This window comes from Canis lupus, chromosome 5 (assembly GCF_011100685.1).
Source record: "Canis lupus familiaris isolate Mischka breed German Shepherd chromosome 5, alternate assembly UU_Cfam_GSD_1.0, whole genome shotgun sequence".
In the NCBI taxonomy this organism is placed as follows: Eukaryota; Metazoa; Chordata; class Mammalia; order Carnivora; family Canidae; genus Canis; species Canis lupus.
The window spans coordinates 77,758,607-77,786,602 of record NC_049226.1 but is presented as its reverse complement, the minus strand read 5'-3'; the positions used below and the strand labels follow the sequence as shown (position 1 = coordinate 77,786,602).

The following is a 27,996-nucleotide window of genomic DNA, read 5'->3' as shown; positions in this document are numbered from 1 at the left end:
AGGGGCGCTCAGGGGCTCCGGGGCCGGGGCAGGGCAGCAGGGGCGGGGTGGGGGGGAGGTGCGGGAGCCGCCCCCCGGCCCCCTTTACATGGGGGGCTCGCTGCAGAGGACGATCTCCAGGTCCTTGCGGTAGAGCTTCCCGGCCTCAGCCAAGGACATGACGCTCTTTCTGTAGCTGGTGAGCTGCTGGATATTCATTTCCTGGGAGACACAGGGAGGGCGTCAGAGCCCCTCTCGGGATGGCTCCCCCGGGGCGGCCCATCCACTCATTCACAAGCCCACCCGCCAGGACCTTCCTCCAATCCCATCCCTGCAAACGTGGGCTTTGGAGTCCGAGAGCCCTGCCTTAAGCCTCCCTTTCTGTCATCCTGGCTGCATTGCTTTGGGGCAAGTATCCAACGTTTCTGAGTCTCAGCTGCCTCATCTGTGCGATGGGCACAGGCACAGCGGGGCCTCACCGAGGTGTTAGGATGGTTAGTGAGGGATGACGGGGAATCCCGCCTAGCGAGGCCCCTGACAACTACCATGCCCTCCAAAATCGGCTGCTCTCCTGACGGCGGTCACTCTCTCTGCGGGACTGGGGACTTGATACGAGTCCCCGCCTCCCTGGGCCTCTGGTACTCAGCGCGGGTCCCTGCAGCCCGGGAGCTCCCTGGTGGTGTCAGCAGGCCCCACAGACCATACTTCCCTAAACCCCACCCATGTCAGCAAGAATTCTAACTCCTGCCTCCTCCAGCAGCAGAGCTCAACCTGCCTACTTCAGGGGCCACGAAGACAGGTGACCCACAGACATACGTGGCCGTTGTCTCATGTACAACGGAGGCCAACATTAAACAGTGTCAATACCTAATATGCCTTGTGTTGAATGCATGCTTTACAAGAATTGATCTGGATAAAATAAGCAACAGGTGTGAAATATAGTAAAGGTATCAACCATTTACACTTTTTCTCTCCCTTTCTTCCTCTCTCCCTCGCTCACACACTCTCCCTCTTCCACCCCTTCCCTCCTCTCTACCTGTCTTGAAAATGTTGGCAATTTTTTTTTAGTACCTCCCCTTTCAGGCTGATGGTCTTTTTCCCCCATTCAGCTAATGAGAAAAGTGACGTAAAAAGACTGTGGTATTTGCTAAAGGACTAGACCAAGTCTACAGCCACAAATATCCTTAGTCTCCTGAGTCCCGAAGTCTATTTATCTGGTTCACCTGTCCTCAGGCACCTCCTTTTTTGTGCTCAAGGGTCAGCCTTTTATTGTGTTGTTTGACTGACTGCTGGTTTTGTGCCACCACCCACCTCAAAGGCACTCTACAAGCATCTCTAGCTTTGGGAAACATCTTCCCTAAAGTGAAGTCCCTGGACATAACACCTAGTCCATAATACTACCTACCATTCAAATTAGGAGCTAAGGGAGGGACCCCATATATTAACCTGGAGCTTGAAACTGCCCCTCGCCAGTGATTCAATGTGGCATCAAGAATCTTAGCAGCAAGAAGGGAGAGGGCAGCTCACTTTCTACGTCTAGAAGTTCTGCTCGAAGCTGGGGAAGGAGTTGGTGGGCTGCAGTTGCCTCAGGAGTGGTGAGAAATACTGAGGTTGGATCTCACCAGACTGTCCCTCAAACATGAATCTGCTCAGAATCTGGATCACAGACTTGGCACCATTCAAATGGAATGTGCATCTGCCGTGTGGATTCACAAAAAAGTGGCCTCTCTCTTCCCAGCACAGGAGCTGCTGCTATGGTCCTGTGGCTCCTGATCATGTTCTCCATCCCCAGGTGCCACATGTTGAGCTTTGTACAGGTGGAAGACTCCCAGGTAAACAGCTGTAGTTCCTTCTCTAACCTTCAGAGTTGGAGTTCGTAACCCCAACACCTGTTTTTGTTTTCACATCTGGAGTGAAACTGGCCACAGGACTTGTGTTTTGTGGTAATTAAGAAAGAGCCCAGGGGCACCTGGGTGGCTCAGTCCATTAAGCATCTGCCTTCTGCTCTGGTCATGATCTCAGGGTCCTGGGACCCAGTCCCATGTCATTGGGCTCCCCGCTCAGCAGAGAGTGTGCTTGTCCCTCTTCTTGTCCCTCTGTCCTGCTTGTGCTCTATCTCTCAATTTTTCTTTTAAAATATTTTATTCATGAGAGACAGAGAGAGAGAGGCAGAGACACCGGCAGAGGGAGAAGCAGGCTCCATGCAGGGAGTCCGATGCAGGACTCAGTCCCGGGACTCCAGGATCAGGCCCCGGGCCGAAGGCAGGCACTAAACTTTTGAGCCACCCAGGGATCCCCTCTCTCAAAGAAATAAAATCTTAAAAAAAAAAAAAAAAAAAAAAAAAGCCCAGCGAGGCAATGAGCAGAAAATTCAGGTCACTCTAGATTTAATGCTTGCCTTCAGAGTTGATCAGCCTCAGGTGTAGAACAGGGCCATATGGAGAATAATTATGCCTCATTAATATAATTAGAGTTAAAGATAATTTCCATTAGGATGCCCAATATCTCTTGGACTCATAAGGGTGCATAAATAATTTTCTCCTAGAATTTGGGGCCAGGAAAGAATCTGCCGAGTTCAAATTCCTTGTGAAGATGTCCTTCTTCCTAAGAAGTACGTGCTCCCTTATAATTTATTCTCTGCCTCTTTCAAAAGCCACTTGTAGGTAGGTAACAAAATTAATGTAGGATTATAGAAATGAAGAATGATATTCAGGACAAAGAAGAAACAGTCAGAAAGCAGCTAGAAGGGGAGACAGACTCAGAGGCTGCAGTGAATTTTTCCCCCTGAAACGGAGCAGTAAATTTAGCTCTTGCCTGGCAGCCAAGGCGGTTAGGCAACACAAGGACTCATGGAGTGTTCATCATCTAATTAAAACAGCAAACCCGTTTGCTCAGAAAAAGGCATTTTCCAGGAGGTGAGGGAAGGTGGCTGCAAAGACAGCTGCCGGCTCGCGGTCCCCCCTGCCACCGTCTGACCCTGGGACCCAGGATGAGCCCACTGCCACCTGCTGTCTGTCCTGGAAGCGACGCCACCAAGCAAAGTAATAGTTTAGCCCTCCGCCTTTGCTTTGAGGGGAACAAATGTTTCCGTGGCTCCTCTCAGCCTCTTGCTCACCTCTGGACTCTGCATTTAATCAATCTGGAATCCCTTCACCTCCACCCGGCCCCCTCTTTCCCATATCTCTCCTGGTGGAAAAAGTTGTCTTTGATGGCAGCGTGGCCGACCCTGCCTGAACCTCGCCAGACAGGCTGCCGGTGCCTCATCAGAGATTCACTCAAAAGAGCCAACAGGTGGAAACACCCCAAGTAGCTGTTGATGGATGAACAGATAAAAAAGTGGTGAATGCAAACACTGGAATATTAGCCTTAAAAAGGAAGGAAATGCCGACACGTCTACAACATGGATGAACCCAGAGGACATTATGCTCCGGGAGGTAAGCCAGTCACAGAAGGACAAGTCTTGGATGATCCCATTTCTGTGAGGTACCCGGAGCAGTCAAATCAGAGACAAAGTCGAATGGTGGGGGCAAGGGGCTGGGGAAGGGGGGAAATGGAGAGGGGTTGTTTAATGGGTGCAGAGTTCTAGTTTTGCACGGGGCAGAAAGTTCTGGACGTGGTGCTGGTGATGGCTGCACAACAATGTGGATGTATTAATACTGCTGAAGGATACACTTAAAAATGGTTAAGATGGTAAACTTTGGGTTACGTGTATTTTACTACAGTGAAAAGAAACATAAACCAATCACCCAAGCATCCAACCAGCAACAAAAAGTGACAGCCCCCAAGCTGCCATTGCCTAGTAACGGGTGATGAGAGGAGAGCAAAATGCAGCCCACATTCCCCGCCCCCCCCCGCCCCTCAGGAGCCTGTCTCCTGCCCAAGGACCACCTGCCCAGGCTTCTCAGCTGCTTACCTTCTTGTTTTTCTCATACAGATCCTTCAGAAGGGCATCCAGCTCATTCTCATCAATATAGCCACTCCCGTCCTGGTGGGGGAGCAGAGGCAGCGCAGAGCTCTAGTACTCACGGCCCCCACCCTCTCCCCAGCTTGCCTCCTAGTTCCCCCAGCTCATCCCAGGGAGCTTGCAGCCTGACCTCCCTTCCTGCTGCGCAAAGGCGTTCACACCGCACTGTGTCAAAATAACACCTAACTGCTGACTTTACCAGCCAAGGCAGGAACAGGACACTTGAGGGCAAATTTACGTCTGAGGTTTTTCATTTGCACTGAAAATATAAGTGGGGTTCAGGAAGCGTTTAGCTAACTCCCTAAGATGTCAGGACAGGCACAGGGGCTTATTTATAGTTTACCCCCACCCTTTAGTTATGAGGAAGGCTACTGGAGCCACACAGCTGGGGGCAAGCGAAGGAGGGGTGATGGGCGGTAAGGAGGGCCTCTCCCTCCCAACGTCCTAGCAAAGCACTTGGCTCCAGTGCAACATTATGACCTGGCTCGGAGGGCGCAGTACTGAGCACCTCCTGACTCTGAACGAAGTGGAGCCACCTGGGCCTGGGGGCTCCCCTGCTGACGTGACCCCTGCTTTTCCATCCCATGCTGTCCTCCCTCTTACCTTGTCGTAAAATGTGAAAATCGCGTTGAACTCCTCTGAGGTCAGCTTCATGCCCTGTAAGGCCCGAGGTATTAAAGAGAGAAGCAGAAGCCCAGCAGAGTGTGTGTGTGTGTGTGTGTGCACGTGCAAGTGTGTACACGAATGAGTACGAGTTTGTGCATGTGTGTGCACACGTGGCATGTGTGAGCGAGCACGTGTCTGCATGTGCATGTGTGCACAAGTGAGCGAGCGTATGTGTCTGCACGTCTGTATGTATATACAAATGAACCAGCATTATGTGTCTGCATGTGTGCATGTGTGTGAGCGAGTGTGTCTGGGTGTGTGCACGTGTGCATGTATGTGAATGTGCATGTGTGTGCTGGAGGGCGGACAGGAGGGTGGCAGGGTGCTGTGCATGGGGATGAGGGAAGGGAAGGAAAGCAGAGTGGCTCTTTTACCTGAAATTTAAGCAGGAAGTTTTCCTGTACAGGCAAGAGTCTGGAAAGAAAGTGTTAGAGCAGAGCTTAGGAGACAGGGCAGAGGCAAGAACAACGGTACGCAGGGGTGGGAGGGGGGTTGGGGGTGGAAGCGGCGCCCATAGTTCTAGAAGCAGTCTCTGGGCATTAGGAATTAGTGGCAAGTTCTACAAGGAGGGACACGGACACACTGAGGTGCCTTCACTCTAGCTTGGTCTTGAGCTTCATGATACCCTGTCACTTTCCCCACTGACTGGTCTTAGAGCCAGGGAGGGTGGCACGGAGTGGTCTGCAGAGGTCCCGGGAAGAGTGACCCCAGGGGTGAGGTCGGGCACTTACCGGGACATCTCCGAGAGGCCCAGTTTGCCATCCCCGTTCAAGTCGAACATCCGCAGCTGTTGGGGACAGACAGAGGTGCTGGGTGATTGGCTCTGACCCCTCATGTGGCCCTGACCTGCCATCCCCTCGTTGGAGAGAAGGGGAGATGGTGGGTGTGTTCCTGCCTCCTCCGAGGTCACCCGGGGGCCAGAGGCCAGCATGGTCTAAACTGGTCCCCGCTCCTCTCTCCCCTTCTCGGGGCCCCAGAAGCACAGCAGGCCAGCACCCAAGGCCCACCCTCTCCAAGCCCATCCTCTCCCAGAGCTCTGGAGGTTGTCATGGAAACAGATGCTCCCAGTCTCACACTAGCTCAGCGAGGACCTCAGACAGGGTGTGTGGGGCCAGGGACCGGCATCTCTGCTGCCAGTTGCCACTGGGAGTCACTTCACCGGGGTCTGAAGACTCAGCCAACAAAAGACGCTGCAAACCCAGAATCCCACTGGCTTGGCGCCCCCTGTCCTGTGCGTCTGCAGCGGGGAGGGGCCCTTCAGCCCACTCACTATGGTTTGGGTGTATTCCTGGAGTTTGGGTTCATCGTATGGCCGGTTTGCCTTCTTCAGCAGGTCAGACAGAAATCCCTAGAATACAAAAGGTCTCCTCAGAGCTCCTGACTCAGCCGGCGCCCCCATTCCTTCTCCATCAGTCACTAGTCAGCTTGTTTTCTGAGGTCTCCCACCTGGATGGTCGACATCCCTCATAATGTGCTAATCCCTAATGCTTGCAGAATGGCCACGAAGGCCTGGAGCTACCTCCTGGATGCAACTTCACCCCCTCAGAGAGCCCAGGACACAGGGCCTGGGGGTCACTAGTTGCAGAGGAATGGAGGGGTAGGGGGGCAAGCCGGGAGGCCAGCCTGCTGGAACTGCCACGAAGGTGCCTGTCCTGGACACTCATTTGCAAACGAGTATAGTTTGGCCCAGCTCCATGGTGGCCCTACAGTTCCACGTTACCAATTCACCCGGCCGTCCTGAACACGTCCCCGTTTCCGAGCCAGGCTTAAGTATTCCCAAGCAGCCTACCAACCCTGGTTCCTCATCCAACGCCTCCCCGCTCCCCGGGTTCCTTAAACCTACCAGCCCCCGGGCCTCAGTCCCATTCTCTGTGCCTTCCGTGCCGTCCCCAAGGCCCATCCTACCTTGAGCTCGTTGGCTTCAATGTAGCCACTTCTGTCGGTGTCGTACTTTCGCCAAGCCTGCAAGGGGAATGCCAACCTGTTTGCAAAGACCTGCCAACATGTCTGAGCTTCCTTCCTATTTCCTTTAGTGGACCAGACTGGGTCTTGATGTTCAAGAATATTACAGAGGGATTGGGACATGGAGATGGTCTAGCTCCATCGCTTCTGTGTCACATGAAGAAACGAAGGGAAGTGTCTTGGCCAAGGTCACATAGAGAAGGAAAAAACCTGCTGGGACAATGTCTCTCCACCCCAACTGGCTACAAGCCGGGGTCTCTTTTTGGGTTGTTTTGTAACTAGGGTTATGGTTTTCTTTTCTCTTCTTTTTCTGGATAGGGTTATGGTTTTCTGAGGTGCTAACCAAGCAACTTCTAGATCTAGGGTCCAGTGGACCCGATTTTGCTGTGGGCATATAGCGTGTTCTTTTACTGCTCTGGAAGCTTCTCATTCTTGGGGTGAGGGAGCAAGGGTCAGAACCTTCTGGAAGGGGCAGAAACAGGCTTTGGTTACTCTTCACTGTATTCCTTCCTCCATCCCTCCAGTCATGGTGCACACAGCACCCACGTCTGAGGGGGAGCAGAGCTGGGAGTGTAGTCAGCTTGCTCAGACTATCTCAAGGCCAAAAGCATTCCTTTCTCCATTTTGTTTTGTTTTAAGGTACCCACCCCATCTGTGCTCAGTCTAGAGAACTCCACTTCCCCAAATCTTTGATCTCTGTAGGTTCCTGGTCATATTTCTTAGATTTTCTTTCAAGTATTCGCCCCTTGACTTTTTGTCTCTTCTTCCCCAGCTCAAACTGCGCAGTGGACACCAGTGACACCTGGTTTACTGAGAATCAGCAGGCATTAATTATTTTACCAAATTTGGATCCCCTGCCTCCCCTCCCCTCGCCATTTCATGTCTCCCTTTTGTTGTCAGGAGTGTGAGTTTTTAGAGATCCCAGAATCTTTTTTCCACATCAGCAGACAAGACTGTGTAGTTCTCCTGGTATAGTGGTGGCTCAGGAAATTTAATAGTATTTTTTTTAATCCTGATTCTTAAAAAAGTTTTAAGATGTGAGCAAATCCCAACGAAAGGGTAGACTTATACCACAGACAATTTGGATAGGTGGTATTTGATTAGGGGACCATCTTTTCTCTGGGGGGGAAAAAATGCTTTGGTTCCATCAAAATATTTCTTCCCAGGCCCAGAAAGCCTGCCCTTGAGAAAGTACTAATATGCGCAGGTTTACAGATACGACTTCACCAGCCACCTGCATATACTTAGTGCATTAGAATTTAGTTCATCTGGGACACCAGGGTGGCTCAGTGGTTGAGTGTCTGCCTTTGGCTCAGGCTATGATCTCGGGGTCCTGGGATTGAGTCCCACACTGAGCTCCCCCTGCAGGAGCCTGCTTCTCCCTCTGCCTATGTCTTTGCTTCTCTGTGTCTTTCATAAATAAATAAATAAAATCTTAAAAAAAATTAGTTCATCTGAGTCCTGACAGGGAAAAAAGGCAGATACTCACTAAGTTGCCTAAAAGGAGGGCAACCCAAAGGGGCCCGAGTCCCCACTCAGGGCAAAGCATCACTTTGGTTTTTGCTTTTTTTCTGGAGAGATCCTCCCAGCTGGCTGACCTCCTCCCTCTCCGCCCCACCCCCGCCCCCACACTCTCCCGCTCACTTCTCTGCCCACCAGCACTTTGTGCTCGGCCTTCAGTGGGCCATTCTCTTCCCATTCAAGGAAAAGAGTTCAAGGGACCTGGGTTTTGTGAAATCTCAAAGAAATCCTGAGGCGTCACTAAAATTAGAAATTACAATGTTGTGCTCAGCAGTGGGATGGAGCTTTCTGACCGCACTAGCTTTTCAGGGCAGCAGAGGGACCAATTCATGTTTCCAGCTGATAAAAATGGAACAAATGGACAATCGGGGTGTGTGTGTGTGTGTGTGTGTGTGTGTGTGTGTGTGCTGTGGGATAGTGGGTCCCGAGAAACTTGGTGGGGGTGTTGGTTCAGCAGTTATACTGTGGATTAAAGGATAAAGACAGATAAAAATATAGAATCATGTCAATGACACAGAGAAACCTCTAATGACTTTGAGAGAAGGGGACAGAGACAGAGAAAGGTTGTATTTTTTTTTTTTTTTTTTTTGCTTCTCTTTAAGCAATTCTGCTCCCCTGCAAACTACTGTTATCCCCGTTTTCCAGATCAGAGGTGGAATAGTGGCCAAGCTTTCGCTGCCTCCCAGTCAGGGAGGGAGCCATCAGGCATAATGCTCCCTTTTGCACTCTGACAAGTAGTTGCAGACTTTCCCCCAGACACACTAGAGGAGGGCTAAGAATGTCAGAATGTCATTTACCAGCTTATGGAATCTTCCCATCTTGAAAAAACTGGAGAAAATCCTTTAAAGTGCCATAAAATTCAATCCATATCTGATGCTTAGGCAAGCTGCCACCTAAAAACTGACTTCTCTGCCCAGAGACTCGGTTATTTCTAACCAACTTGCTACCCACGTGGGGAACTCCATGCCAGTGGGTTTCTGGGCTAACTCGCCATTAGTTTTAGGCAGTAAATCACGGAGAGGGGATTACCGGTGTCTGGGAGTGGATTTAACACGGGGAATGGCAACTCAAGTCAAGTTGAAAGCCAGTCAGCATTATAGCAGGCAAAGTGCGGGGGGTATGGGTTGAGTTTCACTCCGAGGGACACGTATATTGAATGACTAGGGTGCTGCATCCGGAAAAATACCAAGAAATAATTGGTAGTTTGCTGGGTATCAGGATTAGTCGTGTACTTGGTGGAACCATTTGGGATAACCAATCTTTGCAAATCAAAAATGGTCAAAGATCAGCAATTTCACATGGTTCAATCTAGTGGTTGAATATTACTTAAAAAAAAACCCCACATGAGTTCGGATGTTTTATTTCACATGGGGATTTCAAAGCATTTCTGTTGCAAAGATCTCTTTTAAAGGGGGGCACTGCAGTCCAGACCACAGTGAAGAATCAGAACCGGAAGATACTGCAAATAGAATTCCCCCTGGGTCTTCTTCCAGCTTTGGAACGATACATAAATGCATGCTCCTTGGAAGCTTGACTTCAAGGGACACTAATGTTATTGAGAACAAAGTATGTGACATCTTGAAGCCAAATGATGTGAAGCAGGTCTCTTCACTGCAGGATTTCTCAGAGACCCCAGGATACAAATGTCTATGACCAATTTTCAAAGGGGAGATAAGTGTGTACATGGAATTTCCCAAGTGTACTTGCCCAGACTTACTTCTCACCATATTCTGCACACTTTGACGCGCTCATGTCATTTGGGGGATCTTTTTGGAATCTAGATTCTGATTCAGTGGGTCAGGGACTCTGCATTTCTCACAAGCACTCAGTAGATGGCGATGCTGATGCTGCTGGTTCATGGACCACACTCTGAGTAGTGGAGCTCTAAGGGGGAGGCGTTCGGGTGTGGGGGGGTGGTTAGCATCTCCCAGGGGACCATTCCCGGGCATTTGGGTGGGCCTGGCTCTGAACACGGGAGAAAGGCAGCGCCTTGGCCTCACCTCCATAAACTCGGTGCTGGAGCCCACGTGCTGCCTGAAGCACAGAAGGAAGTTCTCCTCGGTTGGCAGGATCTGCGCCAGCTGTGGGGGCCAGAGAGCGACAGACATTACAGAGGGCCTTCCCAGGGAGCAGAGGAGACTTTCCTGGAGGGAGGATGGTAAATGGCCAGCGGCAAGGCAGTGGGGGATTCGCAATTTGCTTTTTCCCCCAGAATAGCCCTTCACAAGGGAGGAAGGATGTTCGGAGAAGTGCATCTGGGTCACCCCACATCTTAGGGGATGAGCAGCTGGAGGGACAGAAGGTGGTGCCACTTTAAAATACAAGTATCCAGGGGCACCGGGTGGCTCTGTTGGTTAAACATGTTACACATCTGCCTTCGGCTCAGGTCATGATCCCAGGGTCCTGGGATGAGCCCCACGTCCAGCTCCGTGCTCAGCGGGGAGCCTACTTCTCCTTCTATCTCCCCCTGCTGTTTTTCCTCCCTCATGTGTTCTCTCTCTCAAATAAATAAAATCTTAAAATAAAACGCATGTATCCAGTCTCAAAAGAATACTTAATAGATTATTCCGTCTATATAAAATTCTTAAAAAATGCAAACTAATCTGAGATTAGTGGCTGCCTGGGATTTTTAATGGTGATAGGAGTGCTGCATCTTGATTGCAGTGATAATTACATGGCTGTACACAACTGTCTAAACTCACAGAACTTTGCACTTCCAATCGATGCAATTTATTGCATGTGAATTATACCTCAGCAAATCTGGTTTTTAGAAAATGCAAAAAGACTCTTGTTTAGCAAATGCTGCTGGCTGTCCCCTACTTGTTTTGCTCTCAGCTTCCTTGGGTCACAGGCAAATCCTCCTGGGTCTGAGTCAACTAAATGGGGGAACCCTGCTTCCCTTGCCAATGATTGGTTTATGAGGAGCCATGTGACCAAGACCTGGCCAATGAGATGTGAGGGGAGGTCTGCGAAAAGTCCTCCTGGGAAAGGTTCCATGCTCCTAGGAGTGGGGAAAAGAGATGGATCTGGACATGGTTGTATCTGGATGTGATGCCATCCAGCCATCTTGCTACCAGCCCGAGGGTGAAGCTGTTTTGGGAGCAGAGGACTGCAGAGAAGCAGGGCCGAGGACCTGGCTTCTTTCATCTGGAGCCAACCCATCCCATGGCTTTTCTCATTGGGAGCCTCTTCTAGTTTAAGGCAGGAGTAGGTAAAAAATGGCACAGGAGCCAAATCTGGCCCAATGCCTGTTTCTGTAAATGAACTTGTCTTGGAACATGGCCATGCCCATTCATTTGCATATTGTCTATGGCTGCTTTGGTGCCACAGTGGCAGAGTTGAAAGAATTGGGACAAGGACTGTATGGCCCACAGGCCCTAAAACATTTACCATAATCTGGATCTTTACAGAAAAAAGTCTGGTAACCCCTGGGCTAAGCCCATTTGAGTCAGGATTTTCTGAGACTTGCAGCGTAGGCATCTATGCTCTTGGGGCCCTTCCTAGATCCCCTTTAGCTAGGCTGGTGGGCCATCCCTCATGCAGTGAAGGATGACCACTAAAGGCCACTAGCTGCCCCCTGCAGCACAGCTGCCTTCCACCAAACCACTGTTGCTCCAGCCCTCCTCCCCAACTCCCCCACCTAGAGGGGGCAGCCTGTATGCAATGACTGAAATGGGAGTGCAAAGGACCACCCCACCCCTTGCCCGAGGTCAGACCAAGTGTGGCACAATCCACACTCCGGAGCTCCCGGTGAGATCAGGCCAAGACCAGGCTCCAGCTGAGACCACATCCTTCCTTGGCTCCTTCCTCTGCCTTTTCCTGCTGCGCTCTTTCCTGGTATTGAGAGTTCTTTCTCAATGCATCCCATCTACTTGAATCTCTGCCTCAGTCTCTGCTTCTGGGGGACTGACTGAAGGCAGCATCCCACCCAGTCACCTGGGAGGAGCTATGCCCTCATTGGTGTGCTGCTTCCATTATTCTTGACCCCTAGACTACACGACAAGCTGGTGGCCAGAGGTGTGTGGTTAGGCTGGCGCACACATGCATATGTATTGTGCATGTATGAACGTGTGTACGTGTGTATGCATAAATTGTTTAGTCAAACAAGGAAGCCATTAAACTGAGGTGGCCTTAATGCCTTAGGAGCCTATGTGAGCAAACCCGAACTGAAACAGTCAAAACAGCCAATGAGGCTTTCCCAAATAATGCAACCACTTAAGCTATCAAATAATGTCAAATAGCCAATCAAATAATTTCCTTGCTCTGCTCCCACCTCTTCTCTATAAGAGTCTTTCCCCAGCTACAGTTGGTGGAGTGTTCCTAACCATTTTTGGTTTGGTGCTGCCCCATTTGAATCAATTTTTGCTCAAATAAATTCTTAAAATTTTTAATATGCTTCAATTTATGTTTTAACGATATGCATTTATTCAAATATAAATGTGTGTATATATATTACATATAAATGATACATGCTCTATATATAAATTGTGTACCTAAAAATCAATTAATTAAGAATGTTGCCTTTGGATGCCTTTAGGTGGGGCATGAACTCTCTTGTTCTCTCGTTGCTCTGCTCCTTTCTGTCTTTAGCTGGGCTCATCACACATATGCAATAGTTGTTGGCACCCTGAGAGCATTTAAGGTCTCCAGCCCTGTCTTAGGCCAATGTTTGTTGCTTCCTTCCTTGTGAGACACAGAAAAAGTCCCACCTGTTCTTGTTGGTCAGCCTAAGTGCTAGAGGTGGGGTGGGGGTTTCCAGACCACCCCCTCATTTAGAAGACTAGAAGAATACTTGTGTGTGGCAGAGGTGATGGATGGCCCCTCCCGTGTAGCTCTTAGCTAGGATAGTAGGACTCACCTCGGCCATCTCGATTTTGCCATCTGAGTTCTTGTCATACTTCTGCATGAACTCCTTCATCTTCTCCCCAAAATTGTCACTCTTTGACATCTGGGGAAAGACAAAGGAGGCTGACTGTGCTGCTGGGCCCCACGTGAACCATGGATCTCCCACCCGCTTGGTGTGGCAGTAGTGCGATTCATTTTGCACCCCAAATCTGTTCAGGCTGGGTCAATGCTCTGAGTGGTCAGGGCTGCACTCTTCTCTTCCAGGGTCCCTCAAATCCAAGTGATCTCTCCTTTGAGGCTCAGTCACATGAGGATGGTTCACCTGTACCATGTAATTTGTGTAATTAAATTTGCCCCACTGCCTTTGAGATGGGATTAAACCACAGCTCAATCAGAAGGGCGAGGACTTACTCCCATCACTCAGATGTGAGAACTGAGGCCCCAGCAGTCTACCAAGGCAGCTTCTAATACAACCCACTTATTCCAGGACACCCCAGTAGGTACTAGCACTGCACCAAACCAACATAAATTGCGTATTTTCTTCTCTCAGGTCTAAAGGCAATCCGTATTTTTCACTCTGATTTTATGCCAGGAGGAATGTGAGGAGACAGTCTTCCAATAGCTGAGAGGTAATTTAAATTATCCACTAGATTATTGTGACTACTACCAAGGCAGAGAACTTGACACGCTCCTTTAGCGCATCATTGCCTACCTTAAATCTAAGGCTCTCTGAGATTGTTAAATCTTAGCCTGTTTTGGGTGCTGCTGAATCACTATATGCATGAATGAGCTCCTCCTCCTCCCTCACCAATGGCGAGTCTACTGGAGCAGCTGGTGCCTCTTCTTGGCTTCTCTGATGACTTCTGGGTGGGTTGTGCACGTCCTTGGTTGGGCCCGGGAAACTACCAATTCTTCAGAAGACAGTCTTTTCTGTATCCCTTCTATTGCTTTCTACCTGGGAACTGGTTTCAATTTGCCACTATTTATTCATCAGTATTTATTGCCTTACATTTACAACTATGCACAGAATGTCCCTAGGCTCTTATCACAAGCGAGGTCATCCAGTTTAGCTTTAACAACAGCCTCCGTGACGTGAGTAGCCTGTCCATTTTACACACAAATGCAGGCTGAGGTGAAGCGTCTTCTGAGGTCACCGGCCGGCGTACCTAGAATTGCAACTTGTGGCGCCTGCTTCTAAGGCCATATTCCTTCTACCATATGACAGCTGCACTGAACACCAGTCCTGGATGGTGTCAGTTGAGATTTTTGTTGACAGCCTTGAGAAACACCCATGGTGCCATCTGAGGAAGGGATGACTAAGATTTCAGACTAGAAGCACTTCATAAAAACACATTCCTCCGCCTACCTCATGATCCCAGAATCAGTCTTGAAGCCTGTGTTTTCAGTGATCCAGGCTTCATTATCCTAGTAATGAGGAGTGATGAGGGAACAGTTGATAAACAAACTCATGAATCACCCCCATCGCCTAAGCCCGTGGCTGGACCTCCTCCTTGCTGGGGCAGTCCGTGGAGCTCCGGGCCGGGAGTTCACTGGTGGATTTGTGACTCATCTCCCAAACTGCCCCATGAAGATTTCTTAAGAAGCAGCAGATTGACCAACAGACACGCAGCAGGGGAGAGAGGGGAGACCCCCAAAGGACCAGCGGGAGCTGGGGGGAGGTAATGAGTCTGTGTGTATCTGAGAACCAGACGTAGGAATCACAATAAACTAGCTCCGATTACCTTAGCTTTTCGGTATTTCAGACAGTCCTCTAAAGAGGACTTTAGTGAATTAAGAGCGCCAGGTTGTGACTACAGGCCCCACAGTGACCCTGCCATTAAGGGGCTGGGACGTGATTTGGAGTCGCTGCAGGCAGGCTAAGAAAGGCAGTTGGACACCTCCACGAGCGAGGCCAGTCAGTACTATCTGGTTCAGATGCTGGTTTGGAGCAATCCTCTTCTCTAGCTCCTTGCTGAGGATTCCAGACTGTTGGTCTAGAACAGTGGTTCTCTGGTGGGGATCATTCTGTGTCCCACACCAGAGACATTTGGTAATTTCTTGAGACATTTTTCATTGTCACAACTTGGAGGGGATGCTACTGGCATCTCATGGGGAGAACCAGTGATGCTGCTAAGCATCTTACATGCCCCCCACAATGAAGAATTATCCAGCCCTGTCAATAGTCCAAGGCTAAGAAACTCTGGTCCAGAATAAAGACACTTGAAACCCCTGAGGTATCTAATCGAGTCATGATCCCCCTGAGAATCTTAGCTAGGCTCTGGACTATTCCTTAGGGGAAAAAAATCTTTCATATGCACATATACAAAGATTCGCAGTTGGTGGGGTGGGGGAGCCCAGGAACCCCTGGTATCCTTTCATGAATACCCCTCAATCCTAGACACCCAAGTTTTCTTTTTAAGGGATTATTCCAATTAAAAAAAATCCTTACAAATAAAATAAAAACTTGGAAGGTCAAAGGACCAGAGGTGTCAGGCTGGCTTATGCAATGCATAACTTGGGACAGACAACGCTGACCAAAGCCATGACCAGGATGATAGAAAAATCAAACAATGGGAAAGAGTACTGGGCTTACCATGCCAGAGCCTTTTCTTGCCTTCTCCAGCTCTTGGAAAAAGTTTTCTAGCTCTTTACCTTCAATATATCCATTTCCTGTGAAGAAAGCAAAGAAAAAAAGCAATTGACCTTGGAGCTAAATAGTAAGACTGATGGGGGGTAGGGGGATGGGGAAGGCGCAGCTTCAGGGAGGACTTCTCATTGGCTAACCAGCAGGTGTCTGGGTTAGCCTCGGACTGTGTGGTGTTAGGGATGGGGGTCCTGCTCTCAGAGTCTTCTCAACTGTGCAGTTGCAAGAACAACCATGTGTCTTTGGGGTATACATTCAGTAGCCAGAGAACACTGGGACCAGCATCTGGGCCAAGCTGGTAGAAGTGGAACAAGCCGGGAACTGTCTGTAACTGGCTGGGCAAGCCCCAGGACCTAGGATCCAACGGGGACAACAGGTTATCAGCATCCGGGTTTGTTGGCAAGTGGCAGGCCTGGTTACAGGGGTGAATAAGGTCCCAGACAGAATTTGGGTCTCTGGAGTGGGAGGGTCTATGGAATTGAAAAGGGTCCCCTCTGCTCCCTGCCAAACCCATGTCCACCCAGAACCTCAGAATGGGACCTTGCTTGGAAACAGGGGAATGAGTTAAGACAAGCCATACTAGATTAGGGTAGGCCCTAGGCCAATGACTTGTGTATTTTATTTTATTTTTTTTAGTTTTATTTATTCATGAGAAACAGAGAGAGAGAGAGAGAGAGAGGCAGAGACATAGGCAGAGGGAGAAGCAGGCTCCCTGTGGGGAGCCCGAACCGGGACTTGATCCCAGGACCCCAGGATCATGACCTGAGCCAAAGGCAGCAGCTCAACCACTGAGCCACCGAGGGGCCCCGACTTGTGTCCTTTTAAGAAAGCCATGTGAAGACACAGGGAGACACACAGGGAAGGAAGACTATGGAAAGACAAAGACTGGAGTGATGTAGCTCCAAGCTGAGGAACACCACGGATTGGTGGCAGCCACCAGGAACTAGGAGAGAGCCACAGAAGGATTGTCCCTGAGAGCCTCCACAAGGAAGCCAGGCCGCTGACACTTTAATTTTGGAATTCCAGTTTCCAGAACTGTAAGAGAAAAAAAATTCCGTTGTTTTAAGCCACCCAGTCTGTGGCATTTGTTACAACAGCTCTGGGACACTAACCCAGAAGGGAAGAGAAAGGGCATCTATCCTTCGGGATGGGGGCACCCGAGAGAGTCAGCCCCGGGGATTCTATGTAGGGGAGGCGATGGCTGCTGGTAATGGGGAGGGAGGCTGTGGGGTCTGTGAATGGAGTCAAAGCCTGTTCCCCGTGTGACTTTGGGAACGTCATTTAACCCATGTCAGCTGCAAAATGAGTTACTACAATTAAGTGGGATTTTGTGTGTAAAGCCTATGAAGCCACCCATTATGCGTGGACTGCAAATGTTGCTATTCTAGTTCAATGACCAGAACCTGTCATTGGAAATGGGTCAAATCCGAGTGAACACTGCAGTTACCAGGACCAGGCCTCAAGGTCAGTGCCTGACTTTTAAGATCACATAAGTGGTGAGAGACCTTTAAGGTTGTCAAGTCTTGAACCCAGATGGCCTAGAGCCTGGGTGAGTTGAGTCCCTGGCTAAGGTCACTCGTCTCTGCTGTGATTGCGAGGAGGCATCTGTGGGCGGCAAGTCAGGCCAAAGGCAGTGCTCTCCACACTCCCCCAAATTGGAATCTCCTAGGATCTTAAAAAAAACATATATGGATGTCTGGCTCCCACCCCCCTAGACATGCTGATGTAATTGGGTTGGGGTGTGAAGGAAACATCATGGTCTTTTTTTAAAAGCTCCCCAGGTGATTTCAATGTGCAGGAAGTTTGGAAGCCACTGGCCTCAAGTCAAGTTTCAAATCTGATGTACAACAATGGAGCAAAGTTCCTAGAGAGAATAGTCAATCGGTAGCTTTCCTCAAGGGCCAATGGGATTACCAACAAAACAAACAAAATGAAAAAAAGGAGGGATGCCGGGTGGCTCAGCGGTTAAGCATCTGCCTTCAGCTCAGGGCGTGATCCTGGGATCTTGAGTCCCACATCGGGTTCCTTGCACAGAGCCTGCTTCTCCCTCTGTTTCTGCCTCTCTCTCTGTGTCTCTCATGAGTAAATAAATAAAATCTTAAAGAAAATGAAAAAGGAGTATTTAACTTGGCCTTTGGGAGTGGGATGGGGTGACTGGGGGCTCTTCTCACCCTCCCCCCACCTCATCCCCTGAGAATTTCGATTCCCAATAACTAACCCTAGAGGCGCCCCCTAGTGGAGAAGCTGCCGCACTAAACATTGCGTGGAGAGAATCCCGTTGAGATAAATGATGTATTTTTGTCTGCAGAGAAAAGATGTGATTGTATCTCGGGAGTGGGGAAAGGAGACTTGAGCTCCCTTTTTCCCCAGGCCTAGAGTGGTCATCGTTCTTGGTGAAATTGCACGAGCGTGTGTCTCCTGGCCTGTGAGGCCCGCTGGAGAGGGGGTGTCCGGAAGAGCCAAGGGCTTTCTAGGCAAAAGGCAGTCTAGTGGATGATGCCTCTGGGCTGAAAGAACAACTAATTTTTCTCTTCTCGTCACTCCCTGCAATGATCTGGGAGGATGGGTTTGAGGGAGTGCCCACTGAGCTCTGTCGGGCACCCCCCGCCACCAGCGTGGGTCCTGCTTGCCACTAGTCTGCTGGCTGGGCACCTGCTCTAGGGGAGGCGGGGCGGGTTGCTGACACTTCTGCAGAGGCGCCCGCACCCAGTTCTTCTCCTGCCTCTATCACTCGCTGGTTCGCTTGGGATCTGTTTCCTCACCTATAAAACAGGGATAATGACGGTGATCTGTTTCCTCACCTATAAAACAGGGATAATGACGGTGCCTTCCTCATGCGGTCAGCAGCGAAGACTCCGTGGAACAATAACGCGTGGCGTGTGCTGGCCCCTACTGCGCCTCCAGGATGCCAGCGGTCATTCCCACCGCGGCTCGTGTTTCTGCCAACTGCCCAGCCTGGGGGACACCTTGGCCTTGGGCTGCTGGCTGCAGGCTGGGAGGCTCTGGGGTGCAGAGGGAGGCCGAAGCAGGTGAGGCCGGCACCGAGCCACGTCCCTTGGAGCAGTGTGAACGGGAAGAAGACAAGCACAGAAGTATGGGACCCACCTTCTCCTCGGGGTTTCTCTGAAGCTTACGAAGAATAAATGTATTTGTTTATTCTTGTTCTAGAAAGGTTTAAGGTGGTCTAATGACCTCCAGAACCAGACAATCAGCCAGCGTCTTGCCCAGCAGGAGCGCACGGATGCTTGTGAACGGCAGTAACGCCTCACAGATTAATTTTCCAGAGCACATTCGCTCCTTTCTTTGCTTCAGCAGATAATGTGAGGCCTCACTACGTGGAGGGCCCTGTGTAGGTTGCACAGTGGGGATAGGAAAATGCAGGAGATTGAGCTCCTGTCTTCCAAGCTGCTGCAATCCTGCCACACACAGGATCACAGTATGGCAGTGCTGCAGCCTCTTCTTGTGACAAAGAAATCTGAGGCACAGAGAACGTAAGCAATCTGTTCCAGAACACACAGCAAGGCAGGACCAGAACTGGAGTATCCTAATTCCTGATCTAGGTTTCATTCATTCGTTCATTCATTCATTCATTCATTCAACATTTATTGAGCATCCACTTTGTGCCTGCTGTACGCTAGGCACCAGGGGTGTAAAAGTGAGCGAGACAAGGTCTGCCAGGATGGGGCTTATGATCTTATTGGGTGGGGATGGGGCAGGGGCAGACAGACAGCAAGGGAGAGGAAAAATGATGTAACAGAACAGAGAGGGACGGCCAGGGTTACTTGATGGGGTAGGTGGTGGGCAGGGAAGGCCTGAGAAGCCCCAGCTATCAGGTGGAGAAGGAGAAAGAGAGGTATATAACCAGAGCCTAGGAGGGTGCCACAATAGAAAGAAATCCCCTCCCCAAATGCACTTGGCACAGCCTGGCAGCAGGAGGGTCCCAGAGGCTGGCCAGCCCCTTGCACCCTGCTAGGAATCCCCCTACCGCTTCCCCTCTGTATCCCCAACAAAGGGACAAACGGTGGCTCAAATCAACAAGCCTAGATTGTTGGAAGTAAACAACAGTTCCACTTTGTGCCCGGTGCTCAGGGAGCTCTAGACATGTTCTAGATGTGGGCTTATTCCCAGGAGCATTCAATGGTCTAGTGGGGCGAGGCTGTCAAACAAGAATTGCCAGGATCTACCAGCGGACGGCAGAGGGAGAGGAGCAGGGGTCGGTTAGGGAAGCAGGGGCTGTGCGGCCCGGGAGGGGTGTCCTCCATCACTGGGGGGTAAAGGTCTTTGCTACTTGGTCCCCCTCAGAGCAGCCCCCATCCATCACCCAGGCGGCAGCTGCTCTCCCCGGTCCGGGGTGGAGGATGGGTTGACCTACATCCTCCCAAGGCCGACTTCAGCACTAGACAAACGGATTGCTTTCTCTATGACCCTCTTATCAGGGCGTGGGGTGACTGGCCACCAAGCAAACCTCATGTGGATGGGCATTGATAACAATGTGGTTGCCATAGCAACTGCCACTCCTTACCTTCCTAACAAGCCACATCTCGTGAACATTAGGAAGAGGGGGCGGGGTGGGAGTCAGGGACCCTGCATCTTTTCTTACTGGCCTCTTGCTACCATGCCTCACCACCACCATGCCTCAGTTTCTCCCACTTTAAACTGAGACAAGACTTCTTGGGGGGCACCTTGGTGGCTCAGTCAGTTAAGCGTCTGCCTTCGGCTCACAGCATGATTCCGGGGTCCTGAGATCGAGCCCCTTATCCAGGCTCCATGCCCGCAGGGAGTCTGCTTCTCTCTCCGTCTGCTCCTCCCCACCTCCACTCGTCCTACGCTCCCGCTCAGATAAACAAATAAAATCTTAAAAAGAGACACTTCTTTACAATTAAGCTGATTACAGACACCTGGAAAGCCTTGACCAAAGAAAGGCTGCTGTGCTCCACGTTGGAAAGAGGGCTACTTGTTTCTCACTGAGGTTTGTGTGTACAGATTTTCTAAGAGCTGGACAGGTAGGAGTAAGAGGTGTAATTCCGCCACCAGCTCTGTGACTGTCCATGTGACGTCGAGCAAGTCAGCATCTGTGAGCCTCAATTCCTTGATCTCTAAAACGAGTATACCTATGCATGCCCTTTCTACTTTATAGAGCTGTTGTGAGAGCCACACGAGGTAATGTTGAGAAGAGCATTCTGGAAAGTGTAAAATCTCACATGAATGGAAAGCATCGCTTTTATACTCTGCCCTCTAAACCAGTCCATGGCTGTAAACTCTTCACCTCAAAGAGTATACTCCTGGTTCGCAGCCCAGGCCGTACCCAGAGTCACCTGGGAAGCTTTTAAAACAATATTGCCGGGATCCCTGGGTGGCGCAGTGGTTTGGCGCCTGCCTTTGGCCCAGGGCGCGATCCTGGAGACCCGGGATCGAATCCCACGTCGGGCTCCCGGTGCATGGAGCCTGCTTCTCCCTCTGCCTGTGTCTCTGCCTCATTCTCTCTCTCTCTCTGTGACTATCACAAATAAAAAAAAAAAAAAACATTGCCTGGGCCCCGCCTCTCGAGCTTCTTATTTAATTGACGGCCGAGGTGGGGACTTCTCCTGGGCATGCTTTCAAAGCTCTCTGGGTGATTCTAATGTGTAGCCAGGGTTAAGGACTGCTTTACGGTGAGTCTCAAATGTTAAGGTGAGCAGGAATTACCTGGGGATCTTATTAAAGTGGAGAGTCTAATTTAGCAGGCCTGGAGTAGAAGTGCTGGCTGTTCCAAGTGGGTCTGTGGAGCAGCAGCGCTGGAATTATCCAGGAGCTTGTTAGAAACGCAGACTCCCAGACCCTACCTAAGATCTCCCGAGGCAGGAGAGGCAGGAGCGCAGGGAGTGAGACCCAGGAATCTGTTTTTCACAGGCCCTCCCACATGCCCAAGTTCGAGAACTACTGGCCTAGCCGCAGTAGCACTCACCAGTCTGTTTCTCTGAGACGCACAGGTTAGAGGACTCAAGGACAGGAGTTGCTAAGTTTCAGATTTCCTCCTTAAGAAAGTGTTCATGAGACCAAGCCACTTGGTTGTCTGTCTGGAGTTCAAATTTATGGAAAGGCAAATAGCCCTCAGGCCCCACAGGCCTGAGCACCCTCTGGGACAGCCAGACACCACCCTCTGGGGCAAGAACTTGGCTTCCTCAGATTCCGCCCTGGTATTAATACTACATTCCAGGGTATGCACTGTTTACGAGGAGCGTCCCACTCCCCGGCCCACCTGGTCTTCAGGGCTCGGCCAGGTAAGCACACAGGTGAGGAGAGGGGGAGTTCGAGGGGGAAAGAGATTAGTTACAGTCAACAGCCTGGTTCCCTGTTCATCCCAGGGACGACCCCTGCCCACACCTACATTTGTGTGGCCTGTCAGTCATATGAGCACACACACGTGCACACACGCTCCTGCACACAACTCTCCCAGTGGCTTCCAGGGGTGAAAAAACACAGTGCAAACAGCTACCGGATGAATGTTCAGACACAACTCTTAATCTGAGTTCCGGGGCTGTGCAGCTTCTGGAACAGTGGTTCTGGAGCTGGGCTGGGTCCTCCGAACCTGAGGACCTCTGGTAGCCCAATGCCGGCCGATTCCCAGGCATGCGGAGGCCAGAGGCGGGTCAGGGTGGACAGCAGAGGGCCAAGGCGGAGCCGGGGGGCCCAGCGAGGTCAGAGGCCCCGATGGGCCCCGCTGGGCAAACAGGGGCCTGGGACGCCATGGGCCAGACCAGCTACCAGCACAGCTGCCAGGAGAGGTGGTGTTTTCGAGAAGCCTCAACCCTGCTCCCCAGGTGTGGTTCCCCATCACATAATTCTGGCTCCCCAGGTGTGGGAAGAGCTTTCCCCTTCGGCCAGGACAGCCACCGAGGCCCAGGGGGGAAGAGGCCAGCCGAGCTGGGAGCTGGGCTGCTGGCTGCCCTGGGAGGCGGCTCGAGCCTCTTGTTTGTGAGAACTCGTCCTGGGGCTGCCTCCCGGGGGAGCCCAGCTCCTCGCAGACACCGTGGCTCCCGGGCTGGTGCAATCAGCCCCCAGGGGCAGGCTGCAGGGCCACCGGCGCAGGGCCACCGCCACCACTGGCTGCAGATGCATAGAGCAAGGGCACTGTGAGCAAAGGGTGCGGGGGTTTAGGGGTCAAACAGGGTGGGGGACTGAATCCTAGGGCTTACCCCAGGTGGGACAGGGGGAGCTCCCAAAGAAGCCCACATCCTGCCATCAGGAACCCCAAATCCATGCCCTGCTGTCCCAGATGAGACACACAGACCCCACGGGGACTCGGCGACAGCGTGTAAAGACAGCTCGATCTCCGCTCCCTGCGCCAGACCCCTCTGACTTTCTTGGGCCTGGAAGTGATCGTTTTAACGAGTCCTCTAATCATCGTAGGAACAGCACCGTCCCACTGCGCTGGAAATGTTCTAGTGTTTGTGTAACTACTTCATCTATCCCGGAGAGTGTCACCCTGTCTGGCAAGTCCTCTTTACTCTTCCAAGAGCCTTCCCTCGGGATCCCAGGGCAAGCTGCTCAGGCCCCTCGCCACCTTGGACGGGCCCTGTGGCTTAGCTTCCTCCCAGTCCCTGGTCCCGGAGCCTCTGTGCTCACCATGGGGTGTAGGAGGACAGAGGAGGGTCTAACTTGCAAAGGTCTTGAGGTCCCCACAGGTAGGGCCTGGGCTCCCTCCCTGCGTCACCAGGGCCACCCGGAGGCAGGCAAACGCCCCGAAGAGTCTGGGCAGATTCGCACACCTGGAGATGTATCTCTTTTTACCTCGTTACTGTTTTGCAGATTCACACAAGAAACAGAAGCTCTTATAAAATTTTCAAACACTACAGAAATCAACTTCATAAAAGCAAATGCCTTTTAATTTTACCTCCTCCACTCTGTAGAGAGAGTAGAGAATTCTCCATTCCCTGCTAACATGTTTCAAGTATCTTCTAGCGTATGCGTTTCGTGAATAATGAAAATGGGTTCATGCGGTAACCATGTCCTGCTACCATTAAAAAAAAAAAATCCTAATAGTACAGCTCGGGCATTTGGGCACATCGGTGGAAATGCTCCACCTCACTCTGCTTGGCTGCATAATATTCCCCCGTAGAGAATGGCACAATTCATTTTTCTGCTCCCTGGTGAAGCACCTTTCCCTTCAAATCTCCGGTATTCCAAAGAACTCGGTAGTAGACGCCCCGGTTCATATAACCTTTTTGTACACATGAGAGTGTTTCTATGTCAGGTAGATTCTGGGGATGAGTGACATCCCCTGCTTAGACCCAGGATGTCCCTGGCCTCTGGGAGTGAACCCCTCTTATCTCTGTGATTGCAGTGGCTCCTAAAGGCTGTTCCCTCTTGAGCCACACCTTGGCTCTCCATGGAAATTCCTACTGGTCATTGGCAGAACAGGAGCCTGGGAGCCCGTCTGGTCAGATCCACCTAGACAGGACAGTGTGAGCTCTGCGCTGGGCATCCCTCACTGCTTGGATCCTGCAGAGGGAGGACATTCCTGGCAAAGCGGTGACCGGGCAACACCTGGACAGCGGACTCAGACACATAGGGTCATGTAAGGGTCACTCAGAGCATGGAGGTGGTATGTAGGTCATAGCGTGGGCTTGGCTACGGTCTTCCCTACCTCTGCCTTTGAGAGATGACACCCAAACCCTCCCAAATGCATGACCTCAGTGACTGCCAAGGAAGAGTCCAGGGATGGTGCAGGGTACTAGGAGATAGGATTTCTTGCCCCCCCCCCCCTTGCCATGTGATCTTGTGGAAAGAACTTTGCCTTTTTGAGTCCCAGTTTTTCTCTGTCCAAACACCCACTCCTTCCTTTCTGCACAAGAGTGATGATGATTGTGAAAAGAATCTAACTCTTAAGGCAAAGTCACCCGGATGACTCTTTCTCTGGGTGAGGAATGGGCTGAGTTAGGGTCAGGGCCCCCCTACCCCATCTCCACTGTCTGGCATCCAGCTTCTCCTAAGGTCGCCTTGTCTTTGTTTCCTAGAGGGTCCAGGAGGATTGGGTCAGTGGTTCTGTCCCCTGGGGGCTACGCCTAACTGGGCTCCAGGGACTTGGTGGGCTGCAAGGGAAAGTCGTCCCAGAGCTCATTAAGTTTGTAAGTGGCACAGGGACTTCATACTAGGAAAAAACCCCAAGATGAAAACAGAAGCCAGAGTTGGTGAGGGGAAGGCCCAGATAGGGCAGGGAGCGCCTCAGGGGATTGGGATGGGCACCCCAGCCGCCTCTAGGAATGCAGGAGGGGTTGGGCAGGGTAGGTACACAGCAAGGCAGTCCACAGCCTAGTTCTCGGTCCTTCAGTGGAATTCCAATTTGGCCGTATCCTCATTTTCCTGAATCGCTTCTGTGCCATCTCTGGCATTGTAAGCCCCTTTGTCTTCTTTCTCTCTGAGGTCTGTGGCTCCTCCTGGGGGCCTCCCTGAGGCAGTGACCAGAGAGGGTGACGGGGTGTGTGGAAGAGGAATCAGGGAGCAGGCATTCGGCTCCCATTTCACATCAAAGCAGGAGGGAGCCAGAGGCACAATGGCTTTGGGGGTCTTTGGGGGGCTCTTGCATCTAGTGCTAACTTAGCTTTCCTTGCTCCAGCCAAGACAAGAACCCCTTTCTGAGGTTAGGGGAAAGGCTCATCCCCTCCGAGGCTGGGAGTGGTGGAGGCTCTTCTGTGGGCAAGTGGGGGGGAACTGGTACCTATCATCATGGGAAAACCCTTCCCCCAACCTAAAAGTCTGACCCCAAACCTGGGGACGAACACTGGCCCAGAACCAGCCTCTGAGAACTCACCCCTCGTGCCTGTTTCCTCATCTGCACAAAAGACACCACGGCCTGCCCAGCAGCCTCACCAGGACTCCAGAAGGTGTGATGGTGTTTTGAACAGTATGAGGTCTCAGATAAATGTAAGGATTTGCAGGATTATTGGGAGTGCTATTGGTTGTCCCCACGAGGCCAGGGGTAAAGCTACGGAGTCCTCCGTTTATTAGAGCTGACTCATCTGGCAGGAGGCCGGTAGTATAACCTTGGCCACTTGGTAACTTTCCTTGAATCATGCCAGTCTCTGGTGCAGATAAACTGGCAGATGCATCCTTAGGGAATGTGCACGTCCTCCGGGTACCAAGAGGCTGCACCTTACAGCCCTTTTCACCGAGGCAGTTTTATGGCACCAGCTGGGGATTGAAAGTACACCCCTCCTTGGCCCCATTTTACAGATTTAACAATCTATCCACCTCCTTCGGTAATTCGCAGGCAGATCACGGCCCCAGCTGGGCCTAGTCCTCCGCCTGGCTCTCAAGCTCAGTTGGCTCCAAGGGAGCAAAACTTTACTCATTAACTTTACTGGACATTAACCCTTGCCTCTCCAAGCCCTCTGGGCAGAGGGCCTCTGCTTAGCCCTGCAGGTGCAGGAAGGCAGAGGGAAGGATTTAAGTGAGCCGCCACTGATCCTTCCTCTGGTTCCCATCCCCCCCACCCCTGTCAGTCCCAGGATAAACACCCGACACCACCGCCCTGCCAGTGATCTGAGATGTCATAACATTTTGGGTGCCCATCCCAGCCAGGACCTCAGAGAAGGGAATTAGATCACTTAATTTTTTTGGAGGGGTGGAGAAAACATCTTTAGTGATATCAGAAGCTCCTAAAGAGGCGGGGGGGGGGGGGGGGCTCTTTATCCCTCAGTCAGACCATCATAGGCTCTTGGAATACCAGCACTGAGAGATGCGTCCTAAGGTCATTCAGTCCAGCCCTTGATTTTTGGGTGAGTCAGTGTCTCAGTAGGCATTTAAGATTGCGTCCCGCCCCCCATCCAGAGATGGTGTCACCAAAAGCACCCAGGACTATCACCAGGAGGGAATAGGTCAGATTCGGATGGTCCCCCAACCCTGCCCCACCACACCCACTGCTGCTCTATAGGGGACCCATTTGTCCAGGGAGGATGGGAAATGGACAAAGGAAGCCCAAGGAGTGTTCAGGGCCCCGACGTCCCTCTCCACTCCCACCCCCGGCCAGTACGTCTGGCGACGCCAAGGCTTTCCCTTCAGTATCCCCCAGCTGGCCCCAACCTCCAGGACAGTGAAGGGGGGCTGAGCCGGTATTAGAAGGGTAACCCCAAGAAAGAAGCAAGTGGGCTTTTGAGACCTGTGGCTGCAGCAGCTGAAGGCAGGCCATTACCTTAAGAGAAAGGCGGAGAGATGGGAAGGCAGGGGCAGGGTGGGGAGCCTGGCCGGCCCGGCCCGCCCGGGGGGTGGGGGTGGGGCTCCCCTCGCCCGGAATGAGGCTGCCAGAGCCGGTGGGCTCTCCGCCGTCTGTCTGTGTCGGAGGAGTAAAGTTGCTGGCAGTTGTCAGCCGAGCAGCCGGGCGCCTCCCCCGCTCCCGGCCGCGACCTCGGCAGGCTGGGGGCGCAACAGCGCCCGGGGCAGAGGGACCCCCGCGCCGCGCCCTCCCCGCCCCCTCCCCGCCGCGGCCCCGGGCCGACGGGCTCAGAAGTTGACAGGTACTGACCGTCTGCGTCAAAGTGCTTCCAGATTTCCAGGAACTGGGACGCCGTCAGCTCGGCCAGGTGCAGGTAGGGCGGCTGTGGCTGCGGGCTGGCCATGGCGAGCGGCTCGGCGACCTCGGGAGCGCGGCGTCGTCCCCGCGGCTCGGCTCCGCACTCGGCCGTCCTGCGCGCCCCGCCGCCCTTATATACGCTCCGGGGCTGCGGCCGCGCCCGGCTGCCGGCAGGGGGCGCGCGCGCTCAGGGGATCCGCCGGGGCGCGGGGGGCGGGGGGGGGCGCGGGGGGCGGGGGGAGGCGGGGGATGGGGGGCGCGGGGGGCGGGGGGCGGGGGGCGCGCCCGTGGGCGCAGACACCCCTCGGGCGCCCCTCTGCCTCCGGAGCGCAGCCGCCGCCCACGATCCCACGAGAAGCTTGCGGGTCCTCGGCACCCGCGCCTCGCCGTGTTCGAGGCCTCGTGCGACCCTCCGCAGCAGAAGAACGGGGACCACTGGATGAGGAGCCTGGAGCCTTCCAACGGCCACGTGACTCGCCCCGCCGAGGGGGCCCAGCTAGGACTTGAGCCCAGCTCCCGCCCGGGCCCCGGGATGAGCCAAGCGTTCTCAAGGCTTCGATGGGGCGGCTGGGGATGGGGATGCCCGGGGGGGTCAGAGGCCGCCGTCCTCCCCTCCGCCCCCCGGGACCGGTTGCCCGCCTGCCCGCCTGCCCCTGGACGGGCTCCCGGAGGTGGGGAGGTGAGGGCCGCCCCCCCCCGGGCAGGTCTGGGCTGCACCCACTAGGACGTCGGGGGAGTCCGCCTGGGGGCGCGCGGGGAACGGCCCCTGCTGACCCGGGAAGGTTCCGTGCGTGCGGGTCTCAGAGCAAGCAGGGGTAGCTGCTGCGGCCGCCGCCCGACCCCAGGACCCGGCGCTCTCCCCGCTCG

At 52.4% G+C, this 27,996-nt stretch overlaps 1 protein-coding gene across 1 annotated transcript; it reads right to left on the bottom strand.

The window, feature by feature from the left end:
- Positions 1-21: 21 nt before the first annotated feature.
- CALB2 (calbindin 2) lies at positions 22-27,247 on the bottom strand. The gene is made up of 11 exons (XM_038535553.1): positions 27,082-27,247; positions 15,531-15,607; positions 12,951-13,040; positions 10,093-10,173; positions 6,515-6,571; positions 5,880-5,957; positions 5,341-5,396; positions 4,984-5,023; positions 4,547-4,600; positions 3,893-3,964; positions 22-201 (listed from the first exon to the last, which is right to left on the bottom strand). The coding sequence occupies exons 1-11, from the start codon at positions 27,173-27,175 to the stop codon at positions 85-87; spliced, it is 816 nt and encodes a 271-aa protein (XP_038391481.1). The 5' UTR covers positions 27,176-27,247; the 3' UTR covers positions 22-84.
- Positions 27,248-27,996: the final 749 nt, after the last annotated feature.